Genomic DNA, 15,551 nt, shown 5'->3' with positions numbered 1-15,551 from the left:
TAATCATTATATTAATTCCACATAGTTATAAATATTTTGTTTATGTCCTATCAATTCTACACATCTTTACATCTACATAGGAAGTAGTACTTTATATTTAACAGGATGAATTCTGTTATTTTATATATGACACGGTTTTTGTTCCGTCATCCGCGCTTCTCCAAATCTCTCTCAAAGAAGGAAAGACGACGGCTGCTGAAGCCCCGCCCCTTAAATGTGAAGTGGTCACGTGGAATACAAATGGACCAATAGGAACGCGCGGTCGGGTGGAAGTCGCGGATTTTGAAACGGTTTTTTCAACAAAACATTCGCTCGATCGTCAAATTTGCCTGCTTTCTCCGTCTCTGTAAGTATACTGCTTTAAAATACTCTATAACATCGTCCAAAATGCCAACAATGCGATTTAGTGCGTCTATGTTTAGGTGGGTAATACTTAAATCACTAATACACGATTGTCAACGAGGAATTTTCTGTTGTAAAGTAAGTTTAGCCGGGTGGCTAAGTTAGTTAGCATCCGGCCACGGGTTAATAATCACAGCAGGTTAAAAACTATTCCGTCATATGATACATGTGATGAGAGTTAAGCTCTAGTTTAGTGGATAAAGAACTAGCTCAGATGCTGAAAGGGCTCCAGACAGGGATGACGAACTTTACGTTAAGTGTAATGTCATCAGAACAAGCTTTGAATGTTGTCTTGGCAAAGCCTGGGCCTAGTTATTTAGGTTTGTACACTTGGAATATATTAAGATCCATTAAGGCTTTGGTGAGACATGTTTGTAATGACAGGCATAGACTGAACTATCCTGTCATCTCTCCTGAGAGGTCAGTGCAGTACACTAACTGAAGTGTGTGGTGTGTTGTTCAGTGTGCAGAGATGGATGAAGAAGAGAGCACAGAGAGACAGATGCAGATCGCCATGCTGTGTCAGCGGCTGGCCAAGATCAAGAAGTTATACACTGATGGTAAGAAGAACCTCCAGACTACGGTGATACATATGCTTACTCGTATCCCACAGTTTAAAACACGGATACATCAGGGAAATCCAGACCTGGGAATGTTACGGAATTGAACACAATCTTGAAGAGATTGCTGTAGTTTCAACATAAACGTTTGTCTGAAATATTCAGTCTCTGAAATGTTTTTTTAACAATCCTAATTATGAAAGAATGCAAAAGGCATGAAAATGAATTGGCCATAACAAGGTCCTGGGTTGTTAGTCGAGCAGAGCAGAACATCTCCAGCTTTTCCTCTGTACAGATGACACGGATCACATCAACCAGGCCATCAGCTCTCACTCTCCGGACACCTGCCGGACGCTTCTGACCAATCTGGAGAGGAAGGGCAATCCTCAGACAGACCCCGGCCTGCTCGCTAAACTCATCGACGGCTACACGCGTGTCTTCTCCAGCATGCCGCCGGGCAAGTACAGCCAGATTGAGAGCTACGCCCAGATGCTGGTCAGATTCGCAGAGTTGAAGGCGTAAGTCTCTGTTTCACTGGGATCTGAAATGACTTCTAACAGTCTTTCATCAGCATGGAAATTCTGTTTATAATGATCTTTACAGAATAGTTTTGTTTATCCATTATACAACATACTAAATATATGCTTTGAAATGTTGCTTTAGGTGAACTTTTTCTTACTTTCTTTCAACTGGCAATATTTGAATGCATTATCTAATTTATTCTCTCTCCATCAACAGCATCCAAGATGTAAATGATGCACAAGCTAGTTTTGACATAGCGAGATCCTACTGTAAGGATTTTGCCTTCGTTCACGTTGCTTACGCTCAGTTTGAGCTTTTACAAGGTGAGGAGACTTCAAAACCTGAGGCATGTGGTGAGCTTGTGCCTGATTGAGAGGAACACGAGGTCATTCATTGCTTTCACTCTCTCCAGGGAACATTAAGAAGTGCACTTTGATTCTTCAGAAGGCTTTTGAGATGAATGCTAAACCCAGACGTGTTCTGGAGGCTGCGCTGAGGAATCTCAACACGGGCAAACACCAGCTCCTCTCGCATGAAGATAAGGAGAACTTAACAGGTTAGTTTACATCATGCCGAATACTTTATACTGTGGTGTTGAATGGAAGCCTGTTTCCGATATAGAAAAAAAGGTAATTGTGACTTTCTCACAATCTGCTATACAGAGGGAAAAAAGCTGGCACCTATGACTAAAGTGTTGATTCTGTGTCCAGTTGTAAGTCCAGTGAAAAATGACCAGTGCATTATTAAAAAATGTCAGTAACAGAGGTTGGAGCTAGGAACAACACGAGGGTTTTCTATTTGATTGAAATCCTGTAATGTATTCTTCTTGTTCTGTCTGTTAAATGCCCCGTGTAGTGTCTGCACACGACGATGCGCACGAGTCTGTGAGCAGCAGCTCCAGAAGATCTGAAGGAGCATGTGACCTGCAGACCAGCGGCTCTTCTCTCCTCGGGTATGATGAGTTCGGCTCTTTAGGGGAAATTCATGACCAGTTTGCAGGGCATGTTAAATCAAGCAATGAATTGAAAATAATGAAAAGGCTAAGAATAACATTAACATATAACAATAACATATAGTAAAAAAAAAACACATCACATAATAATGCCACATATTGTAACAAAAAAAAATGGTTAGGTCAGTACAATTGTTTTCTTTTATTTTTTTTTCAGAAAGGATGCATTAATGATCAAAAGTAACATTTATAATGTTACAAAATTATAAGAGTGACTGTTTTTAACACCGTTTCTTGAGCAGTATTTATTTTCTTTACGCTCAGATAGAAGTTATTTTAAATTGTAATAGTATTTGACAATATGACTGTGTTTCTGAACGAGTGTCCCCTGCGTTCCAGGAGCGATCAGAAGTTGAGTCCAGCAGAGAACGTGAACATGCCTGTGTGGAGAGCAGGGTCCCAACACAGAAGAACAGTCATGGTAAGACGAGAGAGGACGTCAGTCCGGCAGCACACAGCACGCCAAAGTGGACACTGATGTGATTGCTTGTGTTGCTTCCTGTAGGCAGAAAGAGTTCCCATGGTGCCTCTCTCTATCCCTGAAAACGAGAGCAGTGACTGTGACGGTGCTCAGAAACCAGAAGCTCCTGCTGCACACGCCGCTGCTTTCTCCAGGTGAGAGAGTGTCTCAATTTATAGTCACACTAGCCGTGTTTCCACTGTCGAGCTTAAACCTGGCCTGATGATAACCTTGGGCCAAAGCGGGCCAGCTGGGGCTAGAGGAGGGGTTACAAACAAAGGCGGGGTTTCTCCGTGTCTGGAGAGCGTCAGCACTGGGGATCATTTCAGAAAGATAACAGCTTTAACACCAGTATTAAAGACTTTTTAAAGTAAGTTGAGCTCAAAACTCACTCTTAGTTAGCAGCAAGTGTTTGAAATAACTTGATCCAATGTGGATTATAATCACTAAACAAGGCAGAAATATTTATAAGCGATGCAAAAGTCTCCTGACTGTGGAGACCCTGCGCTATTCTGGCCTCGGTGCTACTGGCTTTGAGCCCGCCCGGCCCGCTTTAAGCCCTGGCTCACACTGGCCCGACAGTGGAAATGCGGCTACTGTTTTCAATTTAAATCAAGCTCTAATGTTTGATTTTCTCCAGGCAAACAAGTGGTTCAAATGTGCGCTCTGCGTTCCCCATGTGTTCCTCAAAGAAAGGCACTCCAGATGGAGACTCCTACAGTCTACTAAACCTGAAGGTATGAGAGGCTTCCGGCCTGAAGAGAGACTTCAGCTCACCAGTGCTGAGAGTCACGAGTCATAGGTACAGCGTTCAGAAAGAAGGTTCACTGTGTGAAGCTAATAATCCTGATGGTGTTGTTTGTTCAGCCTCCTGTGATCAGTCCAGATCATTTGAGGAGGAACACTGAAGAAGGCGACACCATCACAGCACTCCTGCAGAGAGCCGAGAGAAGAGAAACCGCTCGGACTGAAGGTAGCTCTTCACTATTATCATATCACTTTTTTCAAAACTATCTTAAGGTGTTGGGGTTGTTTTTTTCTGATATATTTCATTCTTTGACAGAAACCACTGACATCCATCAGCTCATCAGCACCAACACTCCTGAAAGCTGTCAGATCTTCCTGAAAAACCTGGAGAAGAGAGGAGACCCTGCTTCAGACGCCGCGTTTCTCTCCAAACTCCTGGACTGTTATTCTAAAGTGTTCGCCAGGTTTCCTTTGGCCAATCACTGCAAAACAGAAAGCTATGCTCGAATGCTGGTGCGATATGCAGAGCTGAAGGGGTGAGTGGACTGCACAAAGTCTCATATCCGCAGCTGATAGTCCGCAGTCATTTATTCTTGGTCTCCTCTACAGGATCGAAGATCCAGAAGACGCTCCAGATCATTTCAGTATTGCCAGATCGCACTGTAAAGCTTTTGCGTTTGTGCATATCGCACACGCTCAGTTTGAGCTCTCACAAGGTAATGCATGACGTTTGTTGGTTTAGTAAGAATATAGTACCAAGTCTTTTAGCTTTGAGATCATCTGCATGCAAGTGTTCACCTAGAATATATCCAACTGTTGAGTTTAGCATCTTGTTTTTATTCTAAGATGATGTACCACATATCTGTGTGCGTGCATCGTTTAATCTGAGCTGTCTATTTGTTCTGTCCACAAAGCATTTGATTGTGGCAGGCTCATAATTGTGACCTCAGAAGTATGAAGTGTCATTAACAGTAAGGGTGTGATTAATGCCTGTATGATTACATGTGTTGATCATCTCTCAGGTAACTCTAGGAAGAGTAATCTGATTCTTCAGAAAGCGCTGAGCTCAAACGCACGGCCGGTTGAACTGCTGCGGACCGCCATCAGAAACCTCAACTCTGGTAAAGCTGGTCTGCTTCCCTCGGAGCATGAAGAGAGCGCTGCAGGTTCGTCTCACACTCTTTAGTGTTCTCCTGCTGTGTATCTGTAAGTGTTTGGCTGGAGATCTGTCTGTCTCTGATCTACAGTCACTGTGTTTGTTCGAGGTGGACTTCAGTGTCGTTCACACAAGACTCATATATGTGACCCTGGACCACAAAACCAGTCTTAAGTGCCAATTTTTCCAATAAGCTGAATAAATAATCTTTCCATTGATGTATGGTTTGTTATGATCGGACAATATTTGGCTGAGATACAGCTATTTAAATAAATCTGGAATCTGATGGAGCAGACAAATCTAAATATTGAGAAAATCATCTTTAAAGTTGTCCAAATAAATTCTTAGCAATGCATATATTTACGGTAGGAAATGTACTAAATATCTTAATAAAACATGATCTCTATTTAATATCCAAATTACTTTGGGCATAAAAAAATACTTTTGACCCATACAATGTCTGTCTGTCTGTTGCTACAAATACACCTGTGCTACCTAAGACTGCTCCGGGGTCACGTGTGTGTCCTGTCATAAAGGGTCCATAGAAATCCGTGAGCTCCTAAATACTTAGATCATTTTTACACTGAAAACCTCTTCTGTGTCGGGACTGAATGTATTGCTGTTGAGTTGAAATGAAGAGACCTCATCATTTTTAATATAGTTTTTTTTAATATAATGCATAAAATAGTTCTCCAGTAACCTCCATAATTCATTGAAGTCATGCTATATTGTGGTAATATGGCCATTGTAAAACCATATTGTCTGCATGAGCCATTAAAGCAATCACTGTTAGTGGCTACAATTGAGTTCATTATTATTATTTTTTAATTATATACTTAGTCTGTGTTCACATGCAGACTGACATCTTTTCTATGTTTTATATATGATTACTTTCTTTAAGAACCTTTCTTTCTTTCTTTGAAGTTTAAACATTTTTGTCTTCACATTTTTGTCTTAAATCCAATGGGAATTATTATTATTATTTTTTTTTTTAAATGATTGTTACATAAAACCACCCTAAGCCTACACCTAATGAGACATTTAGCATTTTTAGCATTTTGTTTTTATATACAAACAAACAAACATTGACTAGCTTTGAGTGTGTTCAAGGGTTAATGTGAAAAATGGTTGTACAAAAAAAAAAGATTGATACTAATGTTTGGTTTTGCAGAAAGTGTGGAAGCAGTGCGTAACAGAAAGGAAGAAGAAACTCCAGTGAAGGCTCCTGAGGAGCAGCGAAAGCCTTCTTCAGACTGGAAGATCCCTGCTCTCATCGACAGACATGAGTCTCCTGAGGTCTGCACACAGCTCATGTGTTTGTGTTTGAGACTTGAGCTCAGAGTGATTCGAGTGATTCATGATCAGTCTGTTTGTGACTCATTCAGGATCACAAAGCTCCCACAATGCCTGGTTCCTCTTCATCTTCACTTCATGCTTTGAGGACACCTGCTCCTCCCAGATCACACCCTTCTTTCAGCTGTCAGACGCCCAACTACAGAGACCCCAATGCAAACAGGTGAAGCCCAGCCGAGCTCATGCCCCAGACGTGTCCTTCATGTGTTAAGCTCATCCATGCTCTCCGTCTCTTCCTCACTAGTTTTGTGACTCCTGTGGTGAAGCAGCGGCCCGTGGTTGTGTCTGTTCCCTCCACGGCTCAGAAGATGGGTCACGCTCCGTTACCCTGCACCCCTCAGAGCCGGGTGTCCAGCGTCCCGCAGCCGTCACAGGTGAAGACATCTCACACATCAGGAACAAAGAGAGAGAGAAACCCAATGCTTTTTTTTAGATAGAAAACATGCAGAGCAGATCAAAGAAGGGTTATTGTTGTTTTATAAAAACTTTTTCCATTAGAAAACAAACATGAGTTGAAATATTAAAATATACTTACACTTATTTAATTTAATTGCAGAGAATGAATTTCTCATTTTAGTTCAATTCAAGTAGATGTCCTAAAAAAAACTAAAACATCCAATACAAATGACAAAAACAGAAAAATACTAAAACTTTAACTGGAATCACTAGAAAACAGAAAATTAAGAATTAAAAAAATTTAAGAAAAACTATGCTAGTAGTTTATCAGAGATACTAAAATAACTCTTTCTTAAAATCAGTGTGATATGCCATGAGTAAATAATTAATGTTTTTTTCCGTATATAACTTGTATTTAAAATTAACATGCTTCTTTGTCTGGACATTAATTTTTACTTTTAGTTTTCACTTGTTAAAAATGGCTAATTCTTGAAATCAGAAATAGATGTTTTGCTCACATTTTTACTTGCGTGGATAAAATTTCCTTATTAAAGGGATACTCCACCGTGTTTTCATATGAATCTATGTTTGACAGTAATATCTTCACCAGAGGGAGAGGATTTTGTGAAGATATTACTGCGAGTGAAGATATTACTGCGCCAAGACGAAGTGCTTACAAGCACTTGCCATGGTATTCCGCCATACAATATAGTTATCCATTTTACATGCTTAGAAAAGCACAACGTTTTGTTTTGTCTTACCGTCCTAGGTCGAGTTACACTACGCGAGTAACTGTATTTAAATAGGGAAAACGTGGAGGTGTTTAGTAGCTTCTCTGCTAGGCCCATATTGAATGAATGGACTAAGCTAAGTGCTTTCAAAGTGTCACCGCGCGCCAAAGCGATCGAGTGCACGCACTGAGATGAGAGAGGTATGTATCAACTCGTCTTAGGTAAGGGAAAAACATAGTTTAATATGAAAACACGGTGGAGTATCCCTTTAATAGTAACCGCAACAATGACAGAGATCAGGAATGTTTGTCGTCACTAATGACAACTGAATTCCTGAAAAACGTAATTTTTTTTTTTTTCTCATAATAATTCAGTTGTTCAAGTCAAGAATATGTGAATCTGAAAATTAAACTAGCAAGAAATTATTGATATCTGTAATTGCATTAGAGTGGCAGTTCATGGTGATACTTAACTAGCAAAAATGCAGTTACAGATATCTAAAATTACTTTTTTATCATTATTTATTTTTTACGGTTTCAAAATCATTTGGTGAAAGTTAAGAATTCATATTTCTGAAAGTGATTGATTTTTTTTTTTTTTTTTTTTTTTTTTCAATAGTAAAAAATCCATTCCTGATATTTAGAGTTAACAATGATATAATTATATCTGGGAATGATTAAAAATCAAGTATTGATGGATCATGAAAAGTAACTGCTACACAGCAGTATGGAGTCAGGCTTAATTTCTGCCTCCCTTTGTGTGTAATGTTAATTAAATGAACAATCTGAATCTTTCTCGCTCAGACCCCCACCTCTGCTTTCTCAAACGAGTCCATCACAATCAAGGGCAAACAGTTCTTCATCTTCAAGATGATCGGCCGCGGCGGCTCCAGTAAGGTAAGAAATAAGACGTATTCTGTATCATTTAGCATTTCCTTTGATCCAGAACTAACTGTGTGTGTGTGTGTGTGTGTTCAGGTGTATCAGGTGTTTGACCAGAAGAAGCACGTGTATGCTGTGAAGTATGTGAATCTGGAGGAGGCCGACGCTCAGGCCGTGGAGAGCTACAAGAATGAGATCCAGCACTTGAATCATCTTCAGCAGTACAGCGATCAGATCATTAAACTCTACGACTAGTGAGTGTGTTGTGCTCAGAAACACTGCCCTCGCTGATCATGTGACTTCCTCTCCTGATCATGTGACTTCCTCTCGCTCGCAGTGAGATCACCAGCAGCTACATCTACATGCTGATGGAGTGCGGTCACCTGGATCTCAACACCTGGCTGCGCAGCCGCAAGTCCGTCAACCCTCTGGACAGGAAGTGCTACTGGAGGAACATGCTGGAGGCGGTGCACACCATCCACAAACACGGTGACCTTTCATCATACATCATTTGAACAAAGCATCCAGGGGGGGTTCCAGAAGACAGGTCATGTGACATGCATATTAAAGCATTGGTCTCAAATATTTCTGGTTTTCTTCACTGATTAAAATTATGGAAATATTCTTAAATCAAGAAGTAAAACAACGTGTTGCTTCATGTTTTCTGAAACATCAAAATTTAGTTTATGCTCTAAGAAGAATATACTTGTTTTCCATATGATTTATTTGTTTTTACCCAACATATTTTTCTTTTCTCAATTAATTTGTATTTCTTTATTTTTTTATTTTTTTGGGGGTCTCATGTAAGAAATAAGAATGTTTTGTACCAGAAAACACCAAAAGCACTGTATGTATTTTTATGTTTTATTACTATTATTGACCAGTTTATTTGATGACTTTGTCTCTATTTCTCATCTGAAGGCATCATCCACAGTGATTTGAAGCCAGCTAACTTTGTGATTGTGGACGCGTCGCTGAAGCTGATCGACTTTGGGATCGCTAACCGCATCCAGCCTGACGTGACCAGCATCATGAAGGACTCGCAGGTCTGGACACCACTGATCTCGTCTCACACGAGGTATATCTCGAGTCTGTTCTGTGTTGATTTACTCGCTCTCTTGACGTCCGTCAGGTGGGGACTCTGAACTACATGCCACCAGAGGCCATCAAAGACACGTCCTCCAATGGGAAGCCAGGGTCAAAGGTGAGGAGACTTAGATGTATCAGGAAGTGTGTATAGTGTTAGATTACACCATGTGATCCCATCATCCTCTGCTCTTCAGATCAGTGCTAAAGGAGACGTGTGGTCTCTGGGGTGTATCCTGTACTGCATGACTTACGGAAAGACTCCGTTCCAGAACATCACCAATCAGATCAGCAAAATCCATGCCATCATAGACCCGTCCCACGAGATCGACTTCCCCGATATCCCCGAGAAGGACCTGCTGGATGTGCTGAAGGTGTGTTCGGCTGTGCTCCGCAGTGGTTTAATGACCCCTAGTTAGTGCTCACTGTCTGTATCTCTGTTCTCTGTTTCAGAGGTGTTTGGTTCGCAATCCTAGAGAGAGGATTTCTATCTCCGAGCTGCTCGATCACCCGTACCTGCAGCTGCAAGCTCAACCTGCTCCTGAGTCAGGTACACACCACAGCTTCTTCACTGATCACACATGTACAGGTGTATGAAGATGAAGATGAGTATGTGATGAGTGTTGTATCAGCAGAAGCGAGTGCTGGTGATCTGAAGAGGATCCTCAATGAACTGGCAGCTCTTCGGTCTCCCAACAGCATCGCCAGAGCTGCTAGTGTAAGACTCATTCACACACAGATACAGAGAGATGACCTCACTGGGGGTTGATGAAACGCTTATTATTAATACATAAAAACCCCTTTTACTTGATAAAGTTTAAACCATCAATCGGATCTCAAATATGATGCAGTAAGCTTTTTAAAAATATTCAAATGTTCTCTTTCTGTCTTTCTCTGCCACCGCTGCAGAACCTGGCCAAGATGTGCAACAGCGGGAGGAAGTTAGATGTGTCCGAGTGTGTGAAAACCTCCAGTCAGACGCTGTTTAAGTGAGGAGGAGGATGAAGATGGTGAAGGCTGCAGGACTCAGAACCACTGTCCCAAACGCTCAGGAGCCACAGAGACCGATGTCTCTCACATCTAGCTGCCATCGAGCTTAACACTTCCTTCTAGATACTTACAACAAATGCGTGTTTGCTGTCCCATTTCTTCCTGTTCCTGATTTTATTTGACCACTAGATGCCATCTAAGACCGTGTACATGACAAATATACATACTTTTGTCAGGTAGATTGTAAATGTGTTGTTCTTTTCTAACATATAATAATGCTGTTTCTTGGAGGTAACTCTAATTTTGCAATATGATAAATGTTTGACAGCGGTCTCATTATTCAATGCATTTATTGTCTTGATTCAGTTTCATCAGAATGCATGATTACTTTTCTGTGATCATCAATAAATTAAAATACTTTTATACTGTTTGCATTTTATAAAATGTTCTTGAAGGCTCCTCCCAGAATATTCCACCATAACATGAAGCCAAATATTCTGGATTAATTTGTCATGTAATTTTATTAAATATTCCGAGATCAAATTATGTTTAATTATTGGCTACGATAAAACAAAGTAAAACGATTGGTACATTATGGACGTGTCTCAAAACCTAGTGTGAAGCCTAACCAGACAGCATTTCTGTGCTGAAAAATTCTTCTATAGCTTTTATAAATGCCCCAAAGTGTAGAAACACTGCCCGTTTGTTAAGTACGCTGTCAATCAAAGCTCCTCCCACGCCTCCAGCCAATCAGAGCAGCGCTGACGTCAGCGCGCTCTTCCTGCTCTGTTTGCAGCGCAATGGCGTCGACACGGCTTTTTTTTGAGAGCTCCACCCGTTATGTCTTCGTTAACGGGTGGCGTGCACTGCAGTGTGGGGTTAACTCTGCTTAAAATGTGCCCTGACTGCACAGCCCACCCGACAGCGCCGAGGAGACTTCAGCGCACTTCAGCTATCAGCCTGACCCCGTGCCCACTCAGTACTGTAATGATCTGAGTACACTACACAGTGAGCACTGAAGAGACTCTGACATCAGTCATCGAGAAAGACTAAAACTAAACCAATATCATGTCATTTTGAACAGTGACCACAGAAGAGCACATCATTTCATACAGGCTGGATGGTAGAAAAATTAATAAATAAAAATAAGGTTTAAATAAAAGGTATCACGATAACAAAAGCTGATGAAAATGAATACCTTCAATTAAACACAAATTGCCAGTTTTATGAAAAGTGTATTTAGTTGTATTAAAAGTTATTCAGAGATCTTAACTGTTACAAAAAAAAAGCTTTTTAAGTAAAAAAATTTTAAAAATCAAAAAATTTCATTTATCTGCTTCCATCAGCTAAAATTTTACTTTATGAACTGATGTTTAAGACATTTTAATAATCCCCAATTACAAAAACATATAAAATAATACTGAAATGCTCGTATTTACAAAATATTTGCATGGCATATTTGTTTTATGAGTGCAGTATCCATCACTGCACATCAGTATAGTCCTTATTATTGCTGTTTACTTGAAAGAAAAGTGCTACAAATGCTCAAATTTCTAATTTAATCAAATAATGCGTCTGCATATTTATATATTATGCTATTTAAAAACAGAAGAAAAATCTCAGTGGCTGGTAGTTTTTAGACCTGTTTTGTAAAACGATTATTTATTGAGTCTTTTATATTTCATGTGTTCCTTGAGGTTCACTTACAATGTTAATATTATTTTCTCAGTATGGTGTGTGTGTGTGTGAGCTGACACTCTCTGCTCTGTGATTGAGCAGCAGTAAACTCTGAGCACTGTTTGTGTGAATGACTGGAGTGTGTCCGCACTCAGGCCCCACACTGAAGATCAATTTATTCCAGTCTGTGACCAGTCCCCTGGACAACACGCGGCTGCTGACCCCACCGCAGGTACGACAGCAGCTTGACCTCTCGTGAAGGCTGGTGTGATCTATTAACCCTTCTGTGTCCTGCAGTGATCTTCAGCGAGGATGTGGCGTTCAGTGGGGTGTTTCGCTGCACAGTCAGCCTCAGAGATAAATACGGTGAGTCTGCATGCTCAGAGGTCACATGAGGCGAAGTGTGTGTGTGTGTGCGTTTCTGTGTGTGCCTGTGAGTGTGTGTGTGTGTCTCTGTGTGTTTATCCCTGTGTGTGTGTCTGTCTCTGTGTGTCTCTGTGTGTGTGTGTGAGTGTGTGTGTGTGTGTTTATCTCTGTGTGTTTATGTGTGTGTTTGTCTGTGTCTATGTGTGTGTGTGTGTGTGTCAGTGTATGTGTCTGTGTGTGTCTCTCTCTGTGTGTGTGTGTCTGTCTGTGTGTGTGTGTGTGTGTGTGTGTCTCTCTCTCTCTCTGTGTGTGTGTGTGTGTCCACACTAGATGGCAGCACATGTTAAAGAATGAATACCTGCCTACTGTTCTCTGTGTAGTGCATACTTCACAAATAAGCAGCACACTGTGACTGTGTATTATTAATATAGATGTCAAATGTCTTGATATTTAGTTTTAGTTAAACTGGTTTTAGTTTTAGAAATTTGAAATCAGTTTTGTGTAAAAAAAATTCTGTTTTTGTGAGAATGATCAAATCCTAAATGAGACATAAAAATAAAAAATGCCTGAAATAGGGTTATTTATTAAATAAAACTACAACTCAAACCACTAACAACATATTCATTACCTGAAATAAAATAAACATTAATTGACATAAAAAATAAAACATATAAATATATTTCAGCTAGATGCCAATGCAACATTTTCTCATTTTAGTTTAGTTTATATTTGAATTACTGAGATAATTCAAACAAAATAAAAAATGATAAAAAAATCATTAAACTATATATAGATGTATTTTGAAATAAGCTAAGAAAAGTTTAGTAAAGCAAAATGACTAGACCTATAAAATTTGACAACAGAAACCCAAAGAATATAATCTAATTCAGATGATCAACGAAAGTTAGAATAGTAGATCTGTGACACTAAAATAAGAGCTGAACAGGAAGCTCAGGCTGAGTGCACTGCATTGTGTGATGCATCGTGTCTGTTGTATTCGGCACATTTGGACATTTAGTGTCTGTCTAGATGGTAATTATTAGCTTTTATGTTAATTGGTCATATTAAGAGGTGTTCACATTTGCATCTAAATTTTAAAGCATGAGCTTAACCTACACTGAGGTGTAAGTCATGTGTGTAAATAAAGGAACTAAATGAAACCAATAATTCAAGACTTGTCTATTGTTGTATGTCTCTGAGTTAAGCAGAAGTGTGAGGGTGAAGGTCAGCATGTGACTCATGTTTTGTGACTAAGTTGAGTTGACTGTAGATGAGTCCAGGTCAGAGTCTTCCTCAGACGAGGCTTTCTTCAGCTGTTTCTATTCAATCTGGTTTGACTCTGACTCAGCCATTGTCACAGCCACACCTTCTACACTCCCGGAATCGGACACTTACGCCACACCCACTCGTCCCCAATCACCCGAATTCTGAACTCCTGTGCATCATCACCAGAACCACATATAAAGCCATCAGTCACCATCACTCATCGTCTGGTCTTGCACCGATCTCCTCACTTGCCTGAACGCCATTATTAAACCTACCTGAACTCTTGAACCCTCTTCATCCTCGTCAGTCTTCCTGTCCTCATCGTCTTCATCTGAGCACCATCTGGATCACCGTTCACCATAAGGGAAGTTGTGTTGTCACCGTTCTATCCACGTGTCAAGATTCACCTGTGTCTGAAACCTCTGATTCACATTAAACTACCTTATCACTGAATCCTCTGTGTCCTCGTCTGTGTCTGACAGAAGACCAGACCGCATGCAGAGCTCTTCGGACACGGGCGAGGACCGCACCGCGGATCCCTTCACGCAACTGGTTCACGCTGTACGGTCCTCACTGATGCAACAAACTCCCCCTTCTTCACCGACTGTCAACAACTCAAACACCGCTACAACTCCGGTCACTTCTTCAGTTGCCCCTGCGAGTCCCATGGCCAAACCAGCGACATACAGCGGCAAGGCGGAGGATTGCAGCGGGTTCCTGCTACAGTGTTCCCTCTATATGGAATCCAACTCTCATTTATTCACCTCCGAACGCAGTCGAGTAGCCTTCATCATCAACCTACTCTCAGGTAAGGCCCTCCAATGGGCTGAATCTCTCTGGGACTCGAACTCACCTGCCCTTGGATCCGTCACTAACTTCTGTTCCCAGTTAAAATCCGTCTTTGGCCATCAAACTTCTGCATTGTCTGTCCATGACCAATTATTTACCATTCACCAACAGAGAGATGAATCTGTGAGTGATTATGCCATATGCTTCCGTACTCTCGCTTACATAAGCGGCTGGAATGAAACTGCCTTAATTACAGCATATCGCCACGGATTGAATGACAAGATACAAAGTTTGATAGTTGTGTACGAAGACTCACTAGGACTAGAGAATCTCATTCAGAAATCCATTCGAGTTGCCCAGAGACTCACTGCCTGTCATCCGCTCACTCCCGCTGTACTTCCTCCGCCCGCTATACCATCTGTCGCTCCTCCAGCACCTGAACCCCTGCAAGTGGACTCTCACCATCTGTCCGCATCGGAACGTCAGCGGAGGATCAACGCCGGGCTATGTCTCTATTGTGGGGGAGATGGACACCTCTTACCATCCTGTCCAGTTCGACCTCCACGCCCAGCGGTGAGTACCATCCATATACCTCCTCAAACTGCTCATCTAACTAAGACCTGGGTTACTCTAAGACACCTTTGCTCTTCTGTTTCAGTACAAGCCCTCATCGACTCCGGTTCGGCGGGGAACTTCATCAACCGGCAAACCTTAACTCGTCTCAACGCCAAACATCACCGAAGCCCTGTCGAACTCAAAGTTACCACCATACAGGGAAAGCCGCTGGGCAAGGGTCGTGTCCACTATTTCTCCCCCACAATCATCCTCCGCGTGGGACTCCTGCACGAAGAAGACATCACGTTCATGGTGCTGGAGGAATCCACCGCAGACATCATCCTGGGACGCCCCTGGCTTAACCTCCACCAACCTCACATCCATTGGCCCACTGGCGAGATCCTGAAATGGGGATTGTCCTGCCATCATACCTGCATCACTCCTCCAGCTAAAATCCCCAAGGTCAGTCCTCCCTTAAGGAAGTCTTCCCTACCGGTCCAGTCCACATCAGTGGAGAGCCCCGACACGAAGATGGATCATATCATCCCTCCTGAATATCGGGCGTTCCAGGATGTGTTCAGTAAGCGGTTGGCAACGAAGCT

The 15,551-nt window shown here is 41.5% G+C and overlaps 1 protein-coding gene and 1 pseudogene across 2 annotated transcripts; both read left to right on the top strand.

Annotated features, from left to right (window-relative positions):
- Positions 1-152: 152 nt before the first annotated feature.
- On the top strand, positions 153-10,719 carry LOC127974898 (dual specificity protein kinase Ttk). 2 transcript variants are annotated; one of them, XM_052578463.1, is made up of 25 exons: positions 153-346; positions 866-962; positions 1,258-1,480; positions 1,701-1,807; positions 1,897-2,040; positions 2,340-2,436; positions 2,836-2,917; positions 3,002-3,111; positions 3,597-3,693; positions 3,824-3,929; positions 4,020-4,239; positions 4,313-4,419; positions 4,726-4,869; positions 6,031-6,155; positions 6,245-6,375; positions 6,457-6,586; positions 8,143-8,235; positions 8,317-8,474; positions 8,558-8,709; positions 9,142-9,266; positions 9,353-9,424; positions 9,504-9,680; positions 9,760-9,856; positions 9,942-10,024; positions 10,216-10,719. In XM_052578463.1, the coding sequence occupies exons 2-25, from the start codon at positions 875-877 to the stop codon at positions 10,297-10,299; spliced, it is 2,952 nt and encodes a 983-aa protein (XP_052434423.1). In that variant the 5' UTR covers positions 153-346; positions 866-874; the 3' UTR covers positions 10,300-10,719. The 2 variants fall into 2 exon arrangements, with proteins under 2 accessions (XP_052434423.1, XP_052434422.1); XM_052578462.1 differs by having other exon boundaries at positions 211-346; positions 9,939-10,024.
- LOC127974300 (2-oxoisovalerate dehydrogenase subunit beta, mitochondrial-like) overlaps positions 10,314-15,551 on the top strand; it is a 21,878-nt pseudogene continuing 16,640 nt past the window's right edge.

Source organism: Carassius gibelio, chromosome B16, assembly GCF_023724105.1.
Source record: "Carassius gibelio isolate Cgi1373 ecotype wild population from Czech Republic chromosome B16, carGib1.2-hapl.c, whole genome shotgun sequence".
Classification (NCBI taxonomy): Eukaryota; Metazoa; Chordata; class Actinopteri; order Cypriniformes; family Cyprinidae; genus Carassius; species Carassius gibelio.
The sequence above is the reverse complement of the archived record's forward strand: the minus strand, read 5'-3'. Positions and strand labels throughout refer to the sequence as shown.

Bases quoted from the DNA above. Each gene is read 5' to 3' on its own strand.
- LOC127974898 (XM_052578462.1), top strand. From the start codon at position 875: ATGGATGAAGAAGAGAGCACAGAGAGACAGATGCAGATCGCCATGCTG. The intron at 3,930-4,019 runs GTAGCTCTTCAC...ATTCTTTGACAG, and splicing joins AGAAACCGCTCGGACTGAAG to AAACCACTGACATCCATCAG. The intron at 4,240-4,312 runs GTGAGTGGACTG...TCTCCTCTACAG, and splicing joins CGATATGCAGAGCTGAAGGG to GATCGAAGATCCAGAAGACG.